Source organism: Saimiri boliviensis, chromosome 17 (genome assembly GCF_048565385.1).
Source record: "Saimiri boliviensis isolate mSaiBol1 chromosome 17, mSaiBol1.pri, whole genome shotgun sequence".
Lineage (NCBI taxonomy): Eukaryota > Metazoa > Chordata > Mammalia > Primates > Cebidae > Saimiri > Saimiri boliviensis.
The window spans coordinates 15,648,814-15,666,054 of record NC_133465.1 but is presented as its reverse complement, the minus strand read 5'-3'; the positions used below and the strand labels follow the sequence as shown (position 1 = coordinate 15,666,054).

Below are 17,241 nucleotides of genomic sequence, written 5' to 3'. Positions count from 1 at the left end.
AGACTGGCAGGCACAAAGTCCTTTCCCGTTTTGGACCCCAAGCTGTAAGACAGTTTAGGCCTGCTATTTGGCATCTTTCCTGGCACCTGGAGAGAGTGTATCATTTAGGATGCTTCCAGCTGGAGCAATAAAGATGCATCATCTTATATGACTTATAAGCCTGAAAACAAACAAGCAGTTTAGATAGTTTAACAGCCCAGCAGTGTCGCTGGGGCTCTTTCCATTTTTCCATTTCATTATCCTCAGCTTACTGACCTAAATCTCACGGTTCTCATGATGGCAAGAAGGCCTCTGCAGCCTGAGAAGCAGAGCTAGAAGTCAAATTAGAAGGGAAGGTAGAATTCCACAGATACTATAAATACAGGACTGGTAGCTGTGCTTTTCGTGGGCAGGACCTGTGTCATATTCTGAACTTATTTTGTGACCTCCACAAGTAAGTACGAGCGTTCAGCATGTAATGGATGCAGAATAAAGAATGAATGAATGAAGAGATCCTGAGTGGAGAGGAGGGTGGCATGTGCACGTTTTCTAAGTTATCTGCGAGGCCAGGCCAGACTCTGGGACAAATGGACGTATCCAGAGGGCACTTGAGTGATTGGGAAACAGTTAAAATAAGGAAAGATGTTTCAAGAGGAAGAAGAAATGCCAGTTCCTGAGACAGTATTGTGCCCTTGTCCTCCTATACTGAGGAGGAGAATGCTCCCAAGAAGACAGAGCTGAAGGTCAGTTAGGAACTGAGGGTGCGCAGCCCAGCTTCTTCACCACCAGCCCAAGTCTAAAGAAACTCACAAATCTGCTAGTGAGTGACCACCTCCCTCTCTACTGAGCAACTGAAAGATACCTAGGAATAGCCCTGTCCTATCCTGGAATTAGCCAGAAGGTCCCCACATAGCCTATCAGAACTTTTCTGGCCCTGGAATCACAAGTGTACATTTGAATTTTGGCTCTACCATCTACCATATGTATGGCTTTGGGCCAGTTACCTGATCTCATTAAGTTACTGTTTTTTCATCTGTAAAACCCTATCTCATGGAGATAATAGATTCCCTGCTTAGCAGAGTCCCTGCACAGAATGTGTAGTCAGCTATGACGGTGCTGGTGGTGGCAGCAGCAGCAGCAGGTTTCGAAGGCAGATCTGCTCTCAAGCTGGAGACAACACGTGAAAGAAAATCACAACTTTGTGCTAGAAATGCTCTTGATTGGGAGTTGAGGCTGGGATGTTCTGAGGGTCCAACTACAGGAAAGATGAAATTTAGGGACTGAGAACCAAGAGATTCAAAATAGAATGTGTGCAATGTGTGTAAACAGTAGAAGAAACGGGTGAGTATCAACTAAGAAGTTTAAAGAAAGCCCAATGGAGTCGTGGTAAGGAATCTGGGACTCATGAAAACTGGAGTGACTCAGGAGCAGCCACTTCCTATCCCAGGATCCACAGGGAGGTTCCTACACAGCACCTTTTTTAGCCTTGGAATCACAAGTGTGCATTTAAATTCCGACTCCATCATTTGGAGTCAAATGGGAGTCCCCATTTCTGATTCTTCATGGGGAAAAAGGCTGGTTTTCCAAATGCCTATTTTAAGAGCCGAGGAAACTCCAGCAATGTTCTTCTTATATATCTTTAGCTTAAATTTGCAAAGACTTCTTTATTCTTGAAGCAGTCACCACTGGCCGACAGGCTGCAGTAAGCAAGTCTGGTGCAGATAAACAGAGCCCATCCTGGAGTTGGAGCGCATGGATGTTGGAGGGTCGTGTTTTCCAAACTGTGGAATAAAAAACAAAAAGCTGTTGTTTTTCCAGGAGGTATTGAGAATGACGGCGAATTTGGGAATCAGTTGCCTGGGTCTGTGTAGTGCATTTGTGGGGCATCCCACCAGGAGTCTCCTAATGGAAAATGCATCCTGAGAGGAGGAGTTAATTATAAGCTTAGCTACACCTCAGAATTTCAGGGTCAGAGTGGGAAAGTGGTTCTAAGTAGGCTAGAATCTGTCACTAGGATCTCCTCTTAAGCCAGGTTCCATGGCATGTTGGAGCTTAAGGGAGAAAAGGAGCTCTGAGTAAAAAGAGGATGAGCAGTTTCAGTTAATATTAGAGGGACATATTGTACTAAGCATCCTTGCTTTGGGCTTCATCTAACAAACAGAATATAATCTACTTCATTACCAGGCATCCTGGGCACCATATGGACTGCAGGGCATCAGAGGCAGCAATGGCAGGAGAAGAAGGTGCCCGTGGATGCAACAGTGCCCCAGGGACCCCAAGAAACGATGAGAGGAGGGGTTGGGCAGGTCCAGGACCCTTGCTTAGGGAAAGGAGCTGTGGAATATGAATGTTGCCTATAAATGTGACAGGCTTCTGGGGAAGTTGGGGTTTCTTACATTTTAGAGAGAGGAGGGTGATCTTTAGCCAGCTCCTTGTCTCACAGCTTAAGAGAACTCACTAGAAGGAGCCTTCAGCTCCTCAAATCCTGCTCTGTTTGTGCCCATATGATTAGCATACACGTTCCTTTGCATTTGCATAATGTGTTCACTTTCATTTTCTCAGAAACCACTTATAAGGTTGTCAGAGCAGATACTACATCCCCATTTGAGAGGAGGAAACTGAGATTCTGAGAGGTAAGTTACTTACCAAGGTCACACAGCTAAAAGGTGCTAGGATCAGGACTCCGACCACCTGCCGCTTCTAACTCTGGATTTTCTTTCTGACCGTATCAGGAACCCTGCATAACATATACCATGTATCACGTCTCCTGATTAATATGCCTGTTTCCTTCCTACTAAAATACTCTTGACAGGGCCATGGTTATTTTGCTCTCATGGAGGCGATAGCCCCTCTGTGTTCTTTTGAGCATTCTTGTTGCTTTATTTGCTTTCTGAGTCTAGGTACCATGCTTGGAGGAGGGCTGCCTCTCATCCCGGGAAACCCACGTACAGATGTTAGGCTTCCTCCACGCAGACAGGCAGGGGTATAGAAATACAGAGTGTTTAACCATCTGGTTTTCTTCAATGAGGTGGAAATCAAAACCATTTGAGCAAATGGGTGTCCCAGGGGAAGTGGAACTAAGAATTGAGCTTCAGTGGCTGCTGAGACATAAGCCCTTCCTAGAAGACTTTGCTGAGACAGAGTATGTTGTTTATAGGGAAACTGGCTCATTGTCCTCTGGCCCTGGCCACGGCAATCGAGGGAGGGACACATTTTTTGGCCCTCGAATGAACAATGTTTTTTCCTTCCTTTGTTGAGGAATCTAGGTCAGGGGTCCTTATTTATTGTTTAAAAAAAGAAAAAAAAGACTCAGTAAATATTAGGAAGGTGAAAGGTGGAAGGAATGATTTCTGAGATTCCTTCTACCACTGAAGGGCTATATCTCACTAGTAAAAAAAAAAGAGATTCCTCACCCTCACCATGTAACTTGTTGCTACCTGGAGGCATCTGTCCGCACGCCCACCTGTGTGTTCCTGCCCAGCAAGCCGGGCCTGCCCTGCCTCGCCCTGGCCATCGGCCTTGCCGAGCTGCTGAGCTGCTTCTCTCAGCACCCTGGAGTGTTCACACCTGGCCTGAGATAAGTCTGCCCTTTCTGAAGGTGTATACGGCTGCCTGGAATGTGTGGTATCCGAGCAAAAAAAAGCAAGATTAGAGGTGCCCATTTTGACTGGGAGCTGGACAGCTGCCCAAGTTCCAGAAAGCCAGCCGTGCTGAAACAACAGCTGGCCCAGGGCCTCAGGGGAGCCGGCCCGGGAAACCCATCTCCTTTCCCAGGGCAAGAGAACATTTGCTACAGATTTAAAAAAATTTACTTCATTTATTATGTGTCGGTTGTTTTGACATTTGAGGCATAACCCATAAAAGTAACTAGAGTTAGATTTGTGTGATTATTTGGGTTTTATACCAATGTTAGAGTTAGTGTATTACAGAGGTTGACATGGAGATTCAACAAAGCATAGTTCAGATGTGCCATGTGCCACATAAAATGTCACGCCCTTGTGTCTGGAATTTACTGAGGGTCATTTGAGATGTGGTCAGATTCTTGAGCTCTCCGTTTCCAGGGCATTACAGACTCCCCCAAGTAGGTTTCTAGGTGGGGTCCAGCTGCTAATTCTGGCCCCTTAAGCTTGGGTGGTCTAGAAGTGGTGATCAAGGCGTTGCCTGTGCACCACACCACACCTCACTGGAAGACAAAAGAGAACCCTAGAACAGCCCAGACTGGACCTTCGGAGACTTAGGGAGGAAATGACTGTGGCGCACCCCCTCAGCTGGCAGATGTCTAAAGGCACAGTTGAAGCTGACTTCAGTGTTTTCTTCATCCAATAGTGGGGTCCTTCAGGCTGTGTGCCAGCGGCTGTGCTGGCAGTCTTGTCTTATGCAGCAACAAGTGTGTCCTCCTGTCTTTGTGAAGAGAAGGCATGCACAGTGCCCTGGGACAGCCCCTCCTTCCTGGGGAGAGGCCGTCATTCCAACAATGGTGTTCTGAGACTAGGAGCAAAGGCCCTTCGTGTCTGTAATCCTGTTCTCCTCCCCTTTATTTTGTTCCTTTGTTAGTGGTGATTAACTACCGAAGTGATCCAAGAGGCCGTCTTTTCATGTTAGGAGAAATGCAGGGCTGGAGACCAGTTTGCTGATAGTGATCCCAAGCCAGAAGGTTCACTGGGCCCACTCCAGGTAAGCCAGGAATATTCTGAGCTGGTTTCCAGAGGAGTAGTGTGACTTTCAGCTTAGTGCTTCTCAGACTTTGAGATTTTGCCAGAAAAATTGCAAAGTGAATTTGGAGGACTGACTTAGCCGTCACTCTTCCAGACATTCCCAAAATACACTCATTGCTATCATTTTATAAAAGATAAAACCTGTAATTCCAGAAAAGAGGGAAGGACACAATCTCAATAAAGTACAGTCCTGTAATTCAATCAGATTCAGGGTTTATTATTTTTATTTTTCTCAGTTTGATGGACTGATTTTTCCTGAACTCTGGTGGATAAATATTACCTTATGTTTGTGAATCATGGCTCTGTGTGACTCAGCAGAGACACAAATGAAGAAAAAAATTCAGTGGGATTTTTGAAGAGACAAATGGAAGGGTGTTTTTGTTTAGCAAAAAAGCTTGGATAGCTTCTTTAGCCAGAAACTGCTATAGAGTGTTTGGGTTAAAAAAGTTCTTTTTAAGGCTGGGCGCGGTGGCTCAAGCCTGTAATCCCAGCACTTTGGGAGGCCGAGGCGGGTGGATCACGAGGTCAAGAGATCGAGACCATCCTGGTCAACACGGTGAAACCCCGTCTCTACTAAAAATACAAAAAATTAGCTGGGCATGGTGGTGCGTGCCTGTAATCCCAGCTACTCAGGAGGCTGAGGCAGGAGAATTGCCTGAACCCAGGAGGCGGAGGTTGCTGAGCCGAGATCGCGCCATTGCACTCCAGCCTGGGTAACAAGAGCGAAACTCCGTCTCAAAAAAAAAAAAAGCTCTTTTTACCTGAGTTTACCTGGATTCCTGAGAGTAAAGGTCTTAAACCCCGAAACCAGGAGGGGACGTGTTGGCAGGCATTGCTTATGTCCTTTCAAAGGCCTTAACTTTCAGAGCTTGTCCATTGGTTGGATTATTTGTCACAGACTCAACGGGATGAAAGATGAATCATTACCTACCTACTACCAGTTGCCTACCACGTATCTTGGTAGCATCTGAGTCATCAAAATTCTAGGTGGGGATTCCTCCCTCAATTCTGGAAAGGAATTCCGAACCACACCTTGGCTTCACATTCCTGGTTACAGGTTTGATTTAGGCAAAAATAATATCTAGGTGAAATTAGTTGTGTGAAGACAAGAAAGATCCTTCGTCTTATGCACGAGATACTTCATTTTAGCCCCTGAATGCTTGGGGTTAGAAGAAAGCCTGTCATGTCCATTCAACACCTGATGAACCTCAGGCATTTTCTCCATGGGGCATTAAGCAAGCTGTAGGCATAGTCAGAGAGTAGGATTCTCAATTTCTAAGTTTGGAGGTTGGGATTTCTGTTGAATGCAAACTCCAGGTATGAAGAAGGAAATTCAGATGCATGCTATGATATGAATGAACCTTGAGGACGTTATGCCAAGTGAAAGAAGCCAGTCACAGAAAGACAAACACTGTATGATTTCACTCCTGTGAAGTGCCTAGAGTAGTCAAATTTATAGACGCAGAAAGTAGAATGGTAACTTCAGAGGCTGTAGGGAGACGAGAATGAGGAATTATTGGTTAATGGCTACAGTTTCAGTATTGCAAGATGAAAAGAGTTGTGGAGATAGATGGTGGTGATGATTGCATAACACCGTGAATATACTTAAAGTCACTGAACTGTACACTTTAAAATGGTTATAATGAGCCAAGCATAGTGGTGTGTACCTGTAATCCCAGATACTTGGGAGGCTGAGACGAGAGGATCACTTGAGCCCAGGAGTTTAAGGCTGCCATGAGCTATGATCACGCCACTGTGCTCTAGCCTGAGCAACATTACAAGATCCTGTCTTTTAATTTAAAAAAAAGTTAAGATGGTAAATTTTATGTCCTTTATATTTTATGTTATATTTATCTGTATTTTATCACAATTAAAAATAAAAAGAAATCCAGGTGTGGGTGGTAACCACAGGGCAATAAGGATTCAGAGGCTAGATATGGTGGCTCACACTTGTAATCCCAGCACTTTGGGAGGTTGTGGAGGGAGGATTGCATGAGTCCAGGAGTTTGAGACCCGCCTGGGCAACATAGTGAGACTCCATCTCTACAAAAAATTTGAAAATTAGCCGAGTGTGGTGGAGCACTTGTAGTCCCAGCTACTTGGGAGGCTGAGGGCTGAGGTGGGAGGATTGCTCGCGCCTGGGAGTTTGAGGCTGCTATGAGCCATGATTGCACCACTACATTACAGCCTGGGAGACAGAGTTTTGAGACCCCCGTTTCACAAATCAAAAACAAAACCAATCAAACAAAAACCAAAAAGCATTCAGAGGTAGAAAGTTCTGAGAGTGGATAACAGAGTGGGGGTAGAGGGGAAGGCTGTGAGCCAGAAGCTTAAATCTTCTGTCACTAAAGGGAATGACCGGGAGGCTGTAGAAGACAGCCAGGAGGAGAGGAGGGGTGGTATTTTGGGGCACAAAAGGGGAGCAGATTTTGTAAGGTGGCTGGGGAGGAGTGATGGTCTGGATGTTGTGATGGTGGCTGAGGGGGACTCCCATCCCACCTAGGAGATGAGAGAAGGAGCTGCACCAGTTGAGAGGTGGCAGGAAACATTGTCTTTAGGGGACATTCAAGGTTTGATTAAGACAAGGCACAAAGCAGAATCCAAGGAGAGACAGAATATCAAGATGCCCCAGGGCCCAGTGGAACAAAGTAGGGTGGCAGCTGTCGAGACTTTGAAGCAATAGGGAATTTGAGTTTAAAAGAATCGTGTGACTTTCTAGCCTCAATGTTTGGGTGCCGAGGGTTTGAGCATGGACATTTGAGGCTTGATGAGCTGTGCCACAGTCCCTGGGAGCAGGATCAGAACTGGGGCCTAGTGGTGTTCTGCTTCGAGGGTTGGCAGAAGAGGGGACTTAGAAGTTGTGGTGAATTCTGTGGTCCCAGAGGGCTGGAGACGAGCCTCCAGAGGGGCCACCACTCCCAATCCTGTGCCCCTGCCAGATACCACAACCTGAACATGATGCCATCTCCCAGTAAGCTCAGAAATGCACTTAGACCCTGCTGCAACATAATTCCTCTGCAGGCCAAACTAGAAATCGACTTACTGGCCCTGACTTAGGCCAGCATACTCATTTCATGGACAAGGAAACTCAGGTTAAGAGAGGACAAATGATTGGGCCAGGCCAGGCCAGGGCCCACATTCACTTTCCTGTTTTGCACACCACTGTGGAGTGTCTGCTAGCTCAGGGCTTCAGTGGGGGCGTTGATGAAGGGCTGAACACGTCCATGAACTGCTCTAAAAGGGTTAGCTGTAGAGAAGGGGCAGGCATGAAACAACGCATGAGAGAAGAAAAGGTGGGAATGAGATAGGGAGGGAAGAAGTGAGCCACGTGGAAACCCAAGCAGGCTCTGTGCCTTCTGATTTCTACTGAAGCTGCAGGAAGGGCCAGACAGGGCAACCACCTTTTCTTCCCCCTTCTCAGATCAGAGACCCTGTGGCATATGGGTAGACCAGGTGAGCCTCCAGTACCAGGTCACTCTGAAAAAGGGATTAAAAGGAAAGCACGCCTGTCCGTTAATACTGGAGAAAGCACTGAGAATGGTCTGGACTGGGAGAAGCCAGTCCTCCTGGCTGGAGACATGAAAACCATGAAATTAAATTCCAGCGCTCTCATAGAAGCCTGTGTGGCTTTGTGTGGTCTGACAAGCTACATTTTTTTTTTTTTTTAATTTTTAAAAAGGACCCAAAATATAAGGACTTCGATGACGGGACAGCCATTCATCCTTCCCCATCCATAGAACTGGACCTGAGGCAGCTGGGAATAGGATGCATGTTTCTGACCCTAGCCAGTATCAGGAAGAAGGAAACCTCCCTGAGGTTATTCAGCAGTGGAAGAGGGCAGTCAGGACAGGTACACTGAGGACGTGTTACATTACTAAAAAGGGCTACTTATGCATATACTATGCATGGTTGAAAATAAACAGGACTGCATCTGGGATGAATTTGTAAAGTCTTCTTTGTCTCCCAACTCTGAGTAGTCACTGGGTTTCTTGGATTTCTGAAAAGTCCTGGTGAGTGACAGGAAACACCCCTGTGTTTACCTAGTTTCATCCAAATCCTGTAGCGCTCACCCCAGGGTTCAGAGCCATAGGGAGTGTAATATCTTGGGACCATCCTAATGCCTGATCGCTGGGGCTAGCTAGATCTGACCTCTCCCTCTACACCCGATCTTTCTCTGTTCCATTCACCTTCCAAATCCATTTGAGTTCAGTTCAAATGTATCTGATTCAATAATCCCGGAAAAGCTGTAGAAAGCTCTAGGATACAGAATTTGAGGTCCAGGTACCCTGGAATAATCCTGGATTCCTTTGTATCCATCTGCAAATGGGGGTACAAATGCAAATGTGTACCCCCATCTAGGGGTCATGCCTAGTAGCTCCTTCTAAGGAACCAGAGGCTTCCAGTCTTGTCCCCTGACCATGTGCGATGGGCTGAATTATGTCTCCTTCTTCTCCAAATGTGCATGTTGGAATCCTTACCCTTAGTACCTCAGATGTGACTGTATTTGGAGAGAGAGTCTTTAAATAGGCAGTAGAGAGTGGGCCCTAATCTAGGCTCACTGGTGTCCTTATAAGAAGAGGAGATTCGGACACAGATATGTACAGAGGGAAGACCACATGAAGACACAGGAAAAGCCACCTGTGAGCCAAGGAGAGAGACCTCAGAAGAAAGCAGCCCTGCCAGTGACTTGATCCAGTTTCTAGAAGTGTGAGGAAATGAATTTCTGTTGTTGAAGCCAACCAGTGTATGGTTGTTTGCTGTGGCAGCCCTAGCGAACTCATACACTGTGTGGCTTAGCGTGTTTGTGTTGCTGAAAAGGAATACCTGAGGAGGTGGGGGTAATGTATAAAGAAAAGAGGTCTTTTGGCTCTTGGTTTTGCAGGCTGTATAAGAAGCATGGTGTTGGCCTCTATTTCCGGTGAGGGCCTCAGGCTGCATCTATCCACAATGGAAGGGACAGGGGAGCCAGCATGGGCAGGGTTACATGGAGAGAGAGGAAGCAAGAGAGGGAGTGGTTCCAGGCTCTTTTTAACAACCAGATCTCATGGCAGCTAATAGTAATAGAACGAGAACTCACTCATCACCGTGGGGATGGCACCAAGCCATTCATGAGGGATCCACCCCGATGACCCAAACACCTCCCATCAGGCCCCACCTCCAGTATTGGGGATCAAATTGCAACATCAAGTTTATGGGAACAAATGCCTCAACTACAACACCATGTCTAGAAACGTTTTGTAAAGTGGACAAAAGAACTGTTAACCTGAAGGGGCTGAATGAAGCATTCTGTGGAAGGAGACAAAGTCTTCCCTGACCCTCCTGATCTCCACCGAGTACCCACATGATGTTCATCTCCCGGAGTATGATGGACATTACTGGAATGTTCAGGAAGATGATATGGAAAGGTCAGCATCAGAAACGTGCATCCTGGCTGGGTGCAGTGGCTCGTGCCTGTCATCCCAGCACTTTGGGAGGTCAAGGTGGGCGGATCACCTGAGGTCAAGGGTTTGAGACCAGCTTGGCCAACATGGTGAAACACTGTCTCTACTAATAATACAAAAATGATCCAGACAGGTGGCAGGCACCTGTAATCCCCGCTGCTCAGGAGGCTGAGGCAGGAGTATCACTTTAACCCAGGAGGCCGAGGTTGCAGTGAGCCAGTTAGCACCAGTGCACTCCAGCAGCCTGGGGGACAGAGTGAGACTCTGTCTCAAAGCAACAACAACAACAAAAAAGAACAGGCTGGGTGCAGTGGCTCAAGCCTGTAATCCCAGCACTTTGGGAGGCCGAGGCAGGTGGATCACGAGGTCAGGAGATCGAGACCATCCTGGTCAACATGGTGAAACCCCGTCTGTACTAAAAATACAAAAAATTAGCTGGGCATAGTGGCACGTGCCTGTAATCCCAGCTACTCAGGAGGCTGAGGCAGGAGAATTGCCTGAACCCAGGAGGCGGAGGTTGCGGTGAGCCGAGATCGCGCCATTGCACTCCAGCCTGGGTAACAAGAGTGAAACTCCGTCTCAAAAAAAAAAAAAACCAGAACAAGCATCCTATTCTAGCTGTCTTATGTCCAGTTCTGTGAGATGGGAGTAGATTAATGGCTGCCCTGTTGTTGGAGTCCTTACATTTTACATCTCTTTAAAAAATGAAAACAGAATCGTCGCTTGTCAGATCACATAAAGGCTTATAACAGAGCTCAGGAATCTCCAGTCCTTTCCAGAACAGGCACAGAGACACGTGGTCTTCGGCAGAGCCTATGGGGTACAGATGATTCATATAAGAATAGAAGTTTCAGGGCTGGACCTGAGGAGACAGCCTGGGACTGAGCCGGCCACCCTGAGCCCGAGTAATCTAGCTGCCTTGTCATCATTGCATCTGGCTGCCATCCAACCCCAGGACACAGTAATGAGAGACTGAGCTTCCTCTGGGAGGAAGGAAACAGTTAAAATCCTGCAGCAGCTGCAATCATCTAGGCGTGGTTCTCTTGTCTGACTTGGGCTGTACAGATCCTGGACCAAAGGACAGAAGAAAGTCAGCCTAGGAACAGAGCCTCCCAGATGGCTGAGTTGGATCTGATGGCTCCAGGGCCACTGCCCAGGGCCACTGCTCATCCCCCAGCCCCTCTCAGCCCAGACTCTGGGTCACCCAGCCCAGATTCTGGGTCAGCCAGCCCAGCAGAAGAGGAGGAGGTGGGCTTCTCGGAGAAGCTTGGCAGGGAGCCAGAGGAACAGGACAGCGACTCTGCAGAACAGGACAGTGACTCTGCAGAACAGGGGGATCCTGCTGGTGAGGGGAAGGAAGAGGTCCTGTGTGACTTCTGCCTCGATGACACCAGAAGAGTGAAGGCGACGAAGTCCTGTCTGACCTGCATGGTAAATTACTGTGAAGAGCACTTGCAACCGCACCAGGTGAACATCAAACTGCAAAGCCACCTGCTGACCGAGCCAGTGAAGGACCACAACTGGAGATACTGCCTTGCCCATCACAGCCCACTGTCTGCATTCTGCTGCCCTGATCAGCAGTGCATCTGCCAGGACTGTTGCCAGGAGCACAGTGGCCATACCATACTCTCCCTGGATGCAGCCCGTAGGGACAAGGAGGTGAGTGCTTGGGGCCCATTCTTCCATTTGGGAGAGGGTGCTGAGGGATGGTGTGCCCTGCTGGCTACAGCTACTGGGTCCACTGACGCCACTGCTATTCTCTGAGTGTACCTGAAAAGGACTTTAGCCTCAGCGTCTGCCTGCTGGGTCAGTGTAAATATACATTGCACTTGATTTTGGAAACTGTGTGGAGTAGATTGCTCTGTCCCCATCGCTGTCCCACTGTCTCTGTGTGATCTCTGTCTGTGTCTGTCTCTCCTCCTGTTTGCTAGTTTCCTTCTGTGTCTTATACAGCTTTCGGTGGTGTGTGTTTGGGTGGAAGGTGCAGAAGTTGTGGGGCTTAGGGCGGTGATACGTCCGTCTGGCTAGATCGATGTGGCACATCGTTAATTAATGAAATAAAACCTTGGCAGAAATTCAAGAGAAAAGAACAACTCTTTCTCCTAGTTTCCCCTTTTCTCTTTACCCCAAGCAAGAGACCAGTAGAATGAGCCCCTCTGGAGATAACAGGAAATCTAAGAGCTTGAAAAGTGCTAAGATAGCAGAGATTTTGAAATTTAGGTCCAGGTATAATGTCACAGGAGGCTTAGGGAAAATAAAAGTTCCTCACCAGATAGAGGTATCAGGAGAGACCAAGAAACATCATGCTCATAGCCTGTTGTTTTATTTCCATCAGATAAGGAAACTGTTTCTAGAACAACTCGTTTTTCTTTGCCCTAAAGCTAGATCCTGGAGAAGTTCCTTGAAATGGATTTGGGACTTTTACGCTTTTTTTCTTCTACTCTGACTTTCAGCGAACACTTTTAGTTTTCAGTAGGGAAGTGCAGTTGACTTTCGTCCCAGATTTCTTACATTCATAATCAAGGAAGTTCCCCGTTTACACTTCGTGCAGACGGAAGACCTATGGCCATTTCTTGGCAAATGTTCCCTGGCATCAAAGGAAAGGGGTTTCTGGGAAAGGGGTTCTACTTGCCAGGGCCCCTTCTCTTTGTCAGTCCCTAGACACAGATTTTAGCTGATGCTAGTGGGATTGTTCTGGAAACCTCTGTTTTCCAGATGCCAATGAGTCACCATTTCCGGCCCGGGAAGCCACTTGCCAAACTGTTTCCAGGGTAGGGAATGTCCCATCAGGAGGACAGGTAGTGAAAACAGATCAAAGGAAAATAGCCTTCATTGAGTGTTGCCATGTGCTAAATGGTTTTTGTGGATTTTCTCACCCAGTCTTCACATAACTGTGAAGTTACCTCATGTCCTCATTATCTGCACCACACCTGTCCAAGCTCAGAGTCAACTAAGTCACAGAGTGAGGAATGGAAGCCTCTGGAAAGCCGTCCTCTTTTTTTTTGCACCAAATTGCACAATATTATCCTTTTTTTTTTTTTTTTTTTTTTTTTGCACCAAAACCTGCCACACATAGACAAGAATTGTATTATTTGTAACTGGAAAAGTGATGCATGAAGATGTTAAAAAATAATCACCAGCTGGGTGCAGTGGCTCATGCCTGTAATCCCAGCCCTTTGGGAGGCTGAGGTGAGCAGATCACGAGGTCAGGAGATTGAGACCATCCTGGCTAACACGGTGAAACCTGGTCTCTACTAAAAATACAAAAAATTAGCTGGACATGGTGGCACACACCTGTAGTCACATCTACTCGGGAGACTGAGGCAGGAGAATCTCTTGAACCCGGGAGGCAGAGGTTGCAGTGAGCCCAGATCGCACCACTGCACTCCAGCCTGAGTGACAGAGTGAGATTCTGTCTCAATAATAATAGTAATAATCATCATCATCATCATCATCATCATCATCATCGTCATCTGCACCAAACAGTGCAATTGATTTTACTAGGAAAGGAGGGTCCCCAGCCCATCCCGGATCACCACACCTCCCTTTTCTCCTCAAAGGCTAATATGGTCTATACTTTCTTGTTTCCTTGCAGAAATGTTCTATGCCTGTACCAATAAAGATACAATATAAATTTTGAATATAGGGCACCTAATGTATTACAGAGACGTGGGGGGTAATTGCAATTTCAAGCAGTAGAGGTTGTGTAGAGCACATGCCAAACTCTGAATTCGGACATCCTAGGAGAGAAGTGCGTAAGGTAAATGAGGACAACCGGGGAATGGGCTCGAGGGCAGTTTGGGGCTGAAAAGCAACATGGCTTTAGGTACACTGCGAAAGCCCCACTTTCCAGGCCCCTCTGCTTTCTGGTCTGCTTAAAAGCGCTCTTATCCTTCCCATCCTGTGTCCTTGTTTTCAGCTCGGAGAGCAAGTTTACTCTTTACGTGTAGCCGCCCTCTCAGTGGCTCCCTTAAATCTTAGAAGCCAAAAGGTTTCTTGCAAGAAGCCCAGGAGATCAGCCTAGAAGACACAGTACCTTGACAAGCCTGCAGCCTCCACCAGGATGATTTTGAAAGTCATCAGACATAACTAAGGCTCCTAAAGCCCAGTACTCCCTGCTGGAGTTTCTTGCTGAAGGTCACTTTGGGGCGTGTGAAGGGCTAATTACTCAGGCAGGCATGCTGTGTATAGGAAACTGCAAATGTCAGGGTCAGCCATGAGGACACAAAGCGGCGAGTTCCTGCTTAGGGTCCACAGAACGACTCATTTCTCAGTTAACCAAGTGAGCCCTTTCTGAAGCTCCTATGGTTTCTAGCCATGTTGGTGAACAGACACTGGGTGCTTTGAGAGGCAGTGTTCTTTGACTGTCTTTTCTCTCCTGCTGAGCTTTCAGAGCCTAGCTGTTTTTCACAGTGATCCCAGCATTCCCTTTTGCATCTCCAGGCCCCTTTGGTTTTAAGAGCAGCTGGTCTCGCCTACTGGCTGTGAAGTCTTCTCACCTTCTCTGAATCTCAGGTTTGCTATGTGGAAATGAGACTGTGTGTGTGTGTGTGTGTGTGTGTGTGTGTGTGTGTGTGTGTGTGTCTGTGTGTGTGTCTGTGTCTGTATGAAATTTGGACTCCTCCTATGACCTCCTTTCCTTTTTGTTCTGATCCATGGAGAAGGTATGGTTCATTCCTGTTCCTCAGGCGTATCAAATGTTACTGAGTGCTTCCTACGGGCTAAGTCCTGGGCTACACTCTCTAGCCTCCAGGAGCTTGGACTCTAATTAGGAAGCACATACCCTAACTCCATGGAGTGCCAAAAGGCTGGCATAGTGCAACTGCTGCACCTTTGGAGCCAACCCTGGGAGTGAGGGAGTGAGGCTGTGAGGCCAGGGCAGGTTCCTAGAGACAGCAAGACCTAACTGAGACTTATCCTAGATCTTTGGAGAGCATTAATGGCAGGCCACAACACTGATCCTCAGCATCGGTCCCAGAAAGTTCAGGACTGGATGCTGACTGCAGACATTGTCTCCACGGTGAGCAAGAGCCAACTATCTAGAGCCAAAAGTATCCATGCTCATCTGGAGAGCAGTTAACCGGCGTCACTCACAGCCTGTTTGCTGGTAGGCCAAAGGTGGACAATATGCGTATGTAGCCACTTGGGAAAAGAAATTCTTGGTCTGGGCGCAGTGGCTCACACCTGTAATTCCAGCACTTTGGGAGGCTGAGGTGGGTGGATCACCTGAGGTCAGGAGTTCGAGACCAGCCTGACCAACATGGTGAAACCCCATCTCTACTAAAAACATTTGAAAATTAGCCAAGCATGGTGGTAGGCACCTATAATCCCGGCTACTTGGGAGGCTGAGGCAGAAGAATCACTTGAACCCAGTTGGCAGAAGTTTCAGTAAGCCGAGATCATGCCATTTCACTCCAGCCTGAGTGACAGAGCAAGACTGTCTCAAAAATAATAATAATAATAATAATAATAATAATTTCTTTCAGCCATTTTGAGGAATGCCCTGGACTCAGTATTGCATACCTTGTTTTTTCTTATTCTGCCAGGCTGTAAGTATTTCGAGAGAGTAGAGCATGTGTCTTAAGTGACTGAGCTGGCATGTACTGTGGTGAATTTTGACCAGCTGACTGAGGAATGCAGTCAGCGTCCAGGTGACTCTCGTGCTGCCTTCTCTAGAAGGGCTAACCTTGTGTGCCTGGAATACAAAGGAACTGGCACAGTCTGGGAATTTTTTTCTCTCTTCCCAATCCCTCTGTTTGTTTTTTCATCTCTAACGTGACCTGGCCGCCACTCTCTGTGTGCTACCTTTGCCCTGTAGCAGAAGGAACCATTCTGTTAGCATTTTTTTTTTTGAGACGGAGTTTCACTCTTGTTACCCAAGCTGGAGTGCAATGGCGCGATCTCGGCTCACCGCAACCTCCGCCTCCGGGGTTCAGGCAAATCTCCTGCCTCAGCCTCCTGAGTAGCTGGGATTACAGGCACGCGCCACCATGCCCAGCTAATTTTTTGTATTTTTAGTAGAGACGGGGTTTCACCATGTTGATCAGGATGGTCTCGATCTCTTGACCTCGTGATCCACCTACCTCAGCCTCCCAAAGTGCTGGGATTACAGGCTTGAGCCACCGCGCCTGGCTCTGTTAGCATTTTTGTGTAGCCTTGCACCAGATGAGAAGCTAAATGACTTGAATGACTTGACAAAGTCTATATGGCCAGGAAGTGGCTGGCCCCAAAATACTTCGGACCCCTAATAGTATGTCTTTGACACATTTGTCATTATCTTGCTGAAGTGGGCAGGACTCACCCAGCCCCACTTAGGTGCAGAGTTCACCCTGACCTGAAATGTGTGTGTGGCTGACTTCTTGGGAAACCCTGAAGCCAGAGGCTGAGGCACCCATCATTTTCTAGAAACAGGAATAACTGGAGAAACAAGTCTTTCAAAGTGACTCCACCTTTTGAGGTAACTGGGAGTGCTTTTTCTTGGGGTGACTCACTCAGGAAGTCCCCATTAGGTACTCAAGAGTCCTTTTCTCTCCTTTTATGGCAGTCTGCAAATAGCAGAGAGAAGCTCCTGACTCTGGATGCTCCCTGGGTGCCTGCCTTTGGCCCTGCTGCTGCCTACTGCTTTAACACATTCTTCTGTCCCTGCTGTTTAGATGCCGCCTTGTAGGAGCCTGTTGCTAGGGTGTGTTCTGTTGTGTCTTCCACTGCCTTTAAACAAGCAGCTCATGTTCCTTTTCTCTCTCCTAGAATGGGTCACTGTGTAAGCCTTTTTCGAAGGTCAAGATTCCAGGATTGCCCCCAAATAGGCCAGACTCACCCCCACTCCCCACTCCCCACTCCCCACTCCCGGGTATCAGGTCTCAGGTATGAAGGGTGAGAGGTCCCTGGAGCTCCCTCAGCTCCACTCTCGGTGACCTGGCGCCTGAGCAAACATTACCTGCCTTCTGCAGAGTGTCCTGGAGAGGCAAGTCCTCTGTCTGCAGCAACTTCCCTCCCAGGGGACCTGGAATTCCCTCAGTCTTCAGTGGAGAATGGAGAGACAATTTATTCCCTCCGAGTTCTATTAGGCTGTAATGTCTCACAGCTTGAAATGCAGACAGAAGCTA

General features: G+C 47.4%; 2 protein-coding genes across 2 annotated transcripts in view; both read left to right on the top strand.

The window, feature by feature from the left end:
- The window catches only part of FBXW10B (F-box and WD repeat domain containing 10B), a 90,331-nt gene that overhangs the window by 12,222 nt on the left and 60,868 nt on the right, over positions 1-17,241 (top strand). The window lies entirely within an intron of this gene.
- The window catches only part of TRIM16 (tripartite motif containing 16), a 49,410-nt gene that overhangs the window by 11,963 nt on the left and 20,206 nt on the right, over positions 1-17,241 (top strand). Inside the window, exons 2-4 of the mRNA XM_039476068.2 lie at positions 2,542-2,612; positions 4,534-4,653; positions 8,374-11,794. Coding sequence (XP_039332002.1) covers positions 11,252-11,794 — 543 coding nt within the window. The 5' untranslated portion in view covers positions 2,542-2,612; positions 4,534-4,653; positions 8,374-11,251. The remainder of the gene's footprint in view (positions 1-2,541; positions 2,613-4,533; positions 4,654-8,373; positions 11,795-17,241) is intronic.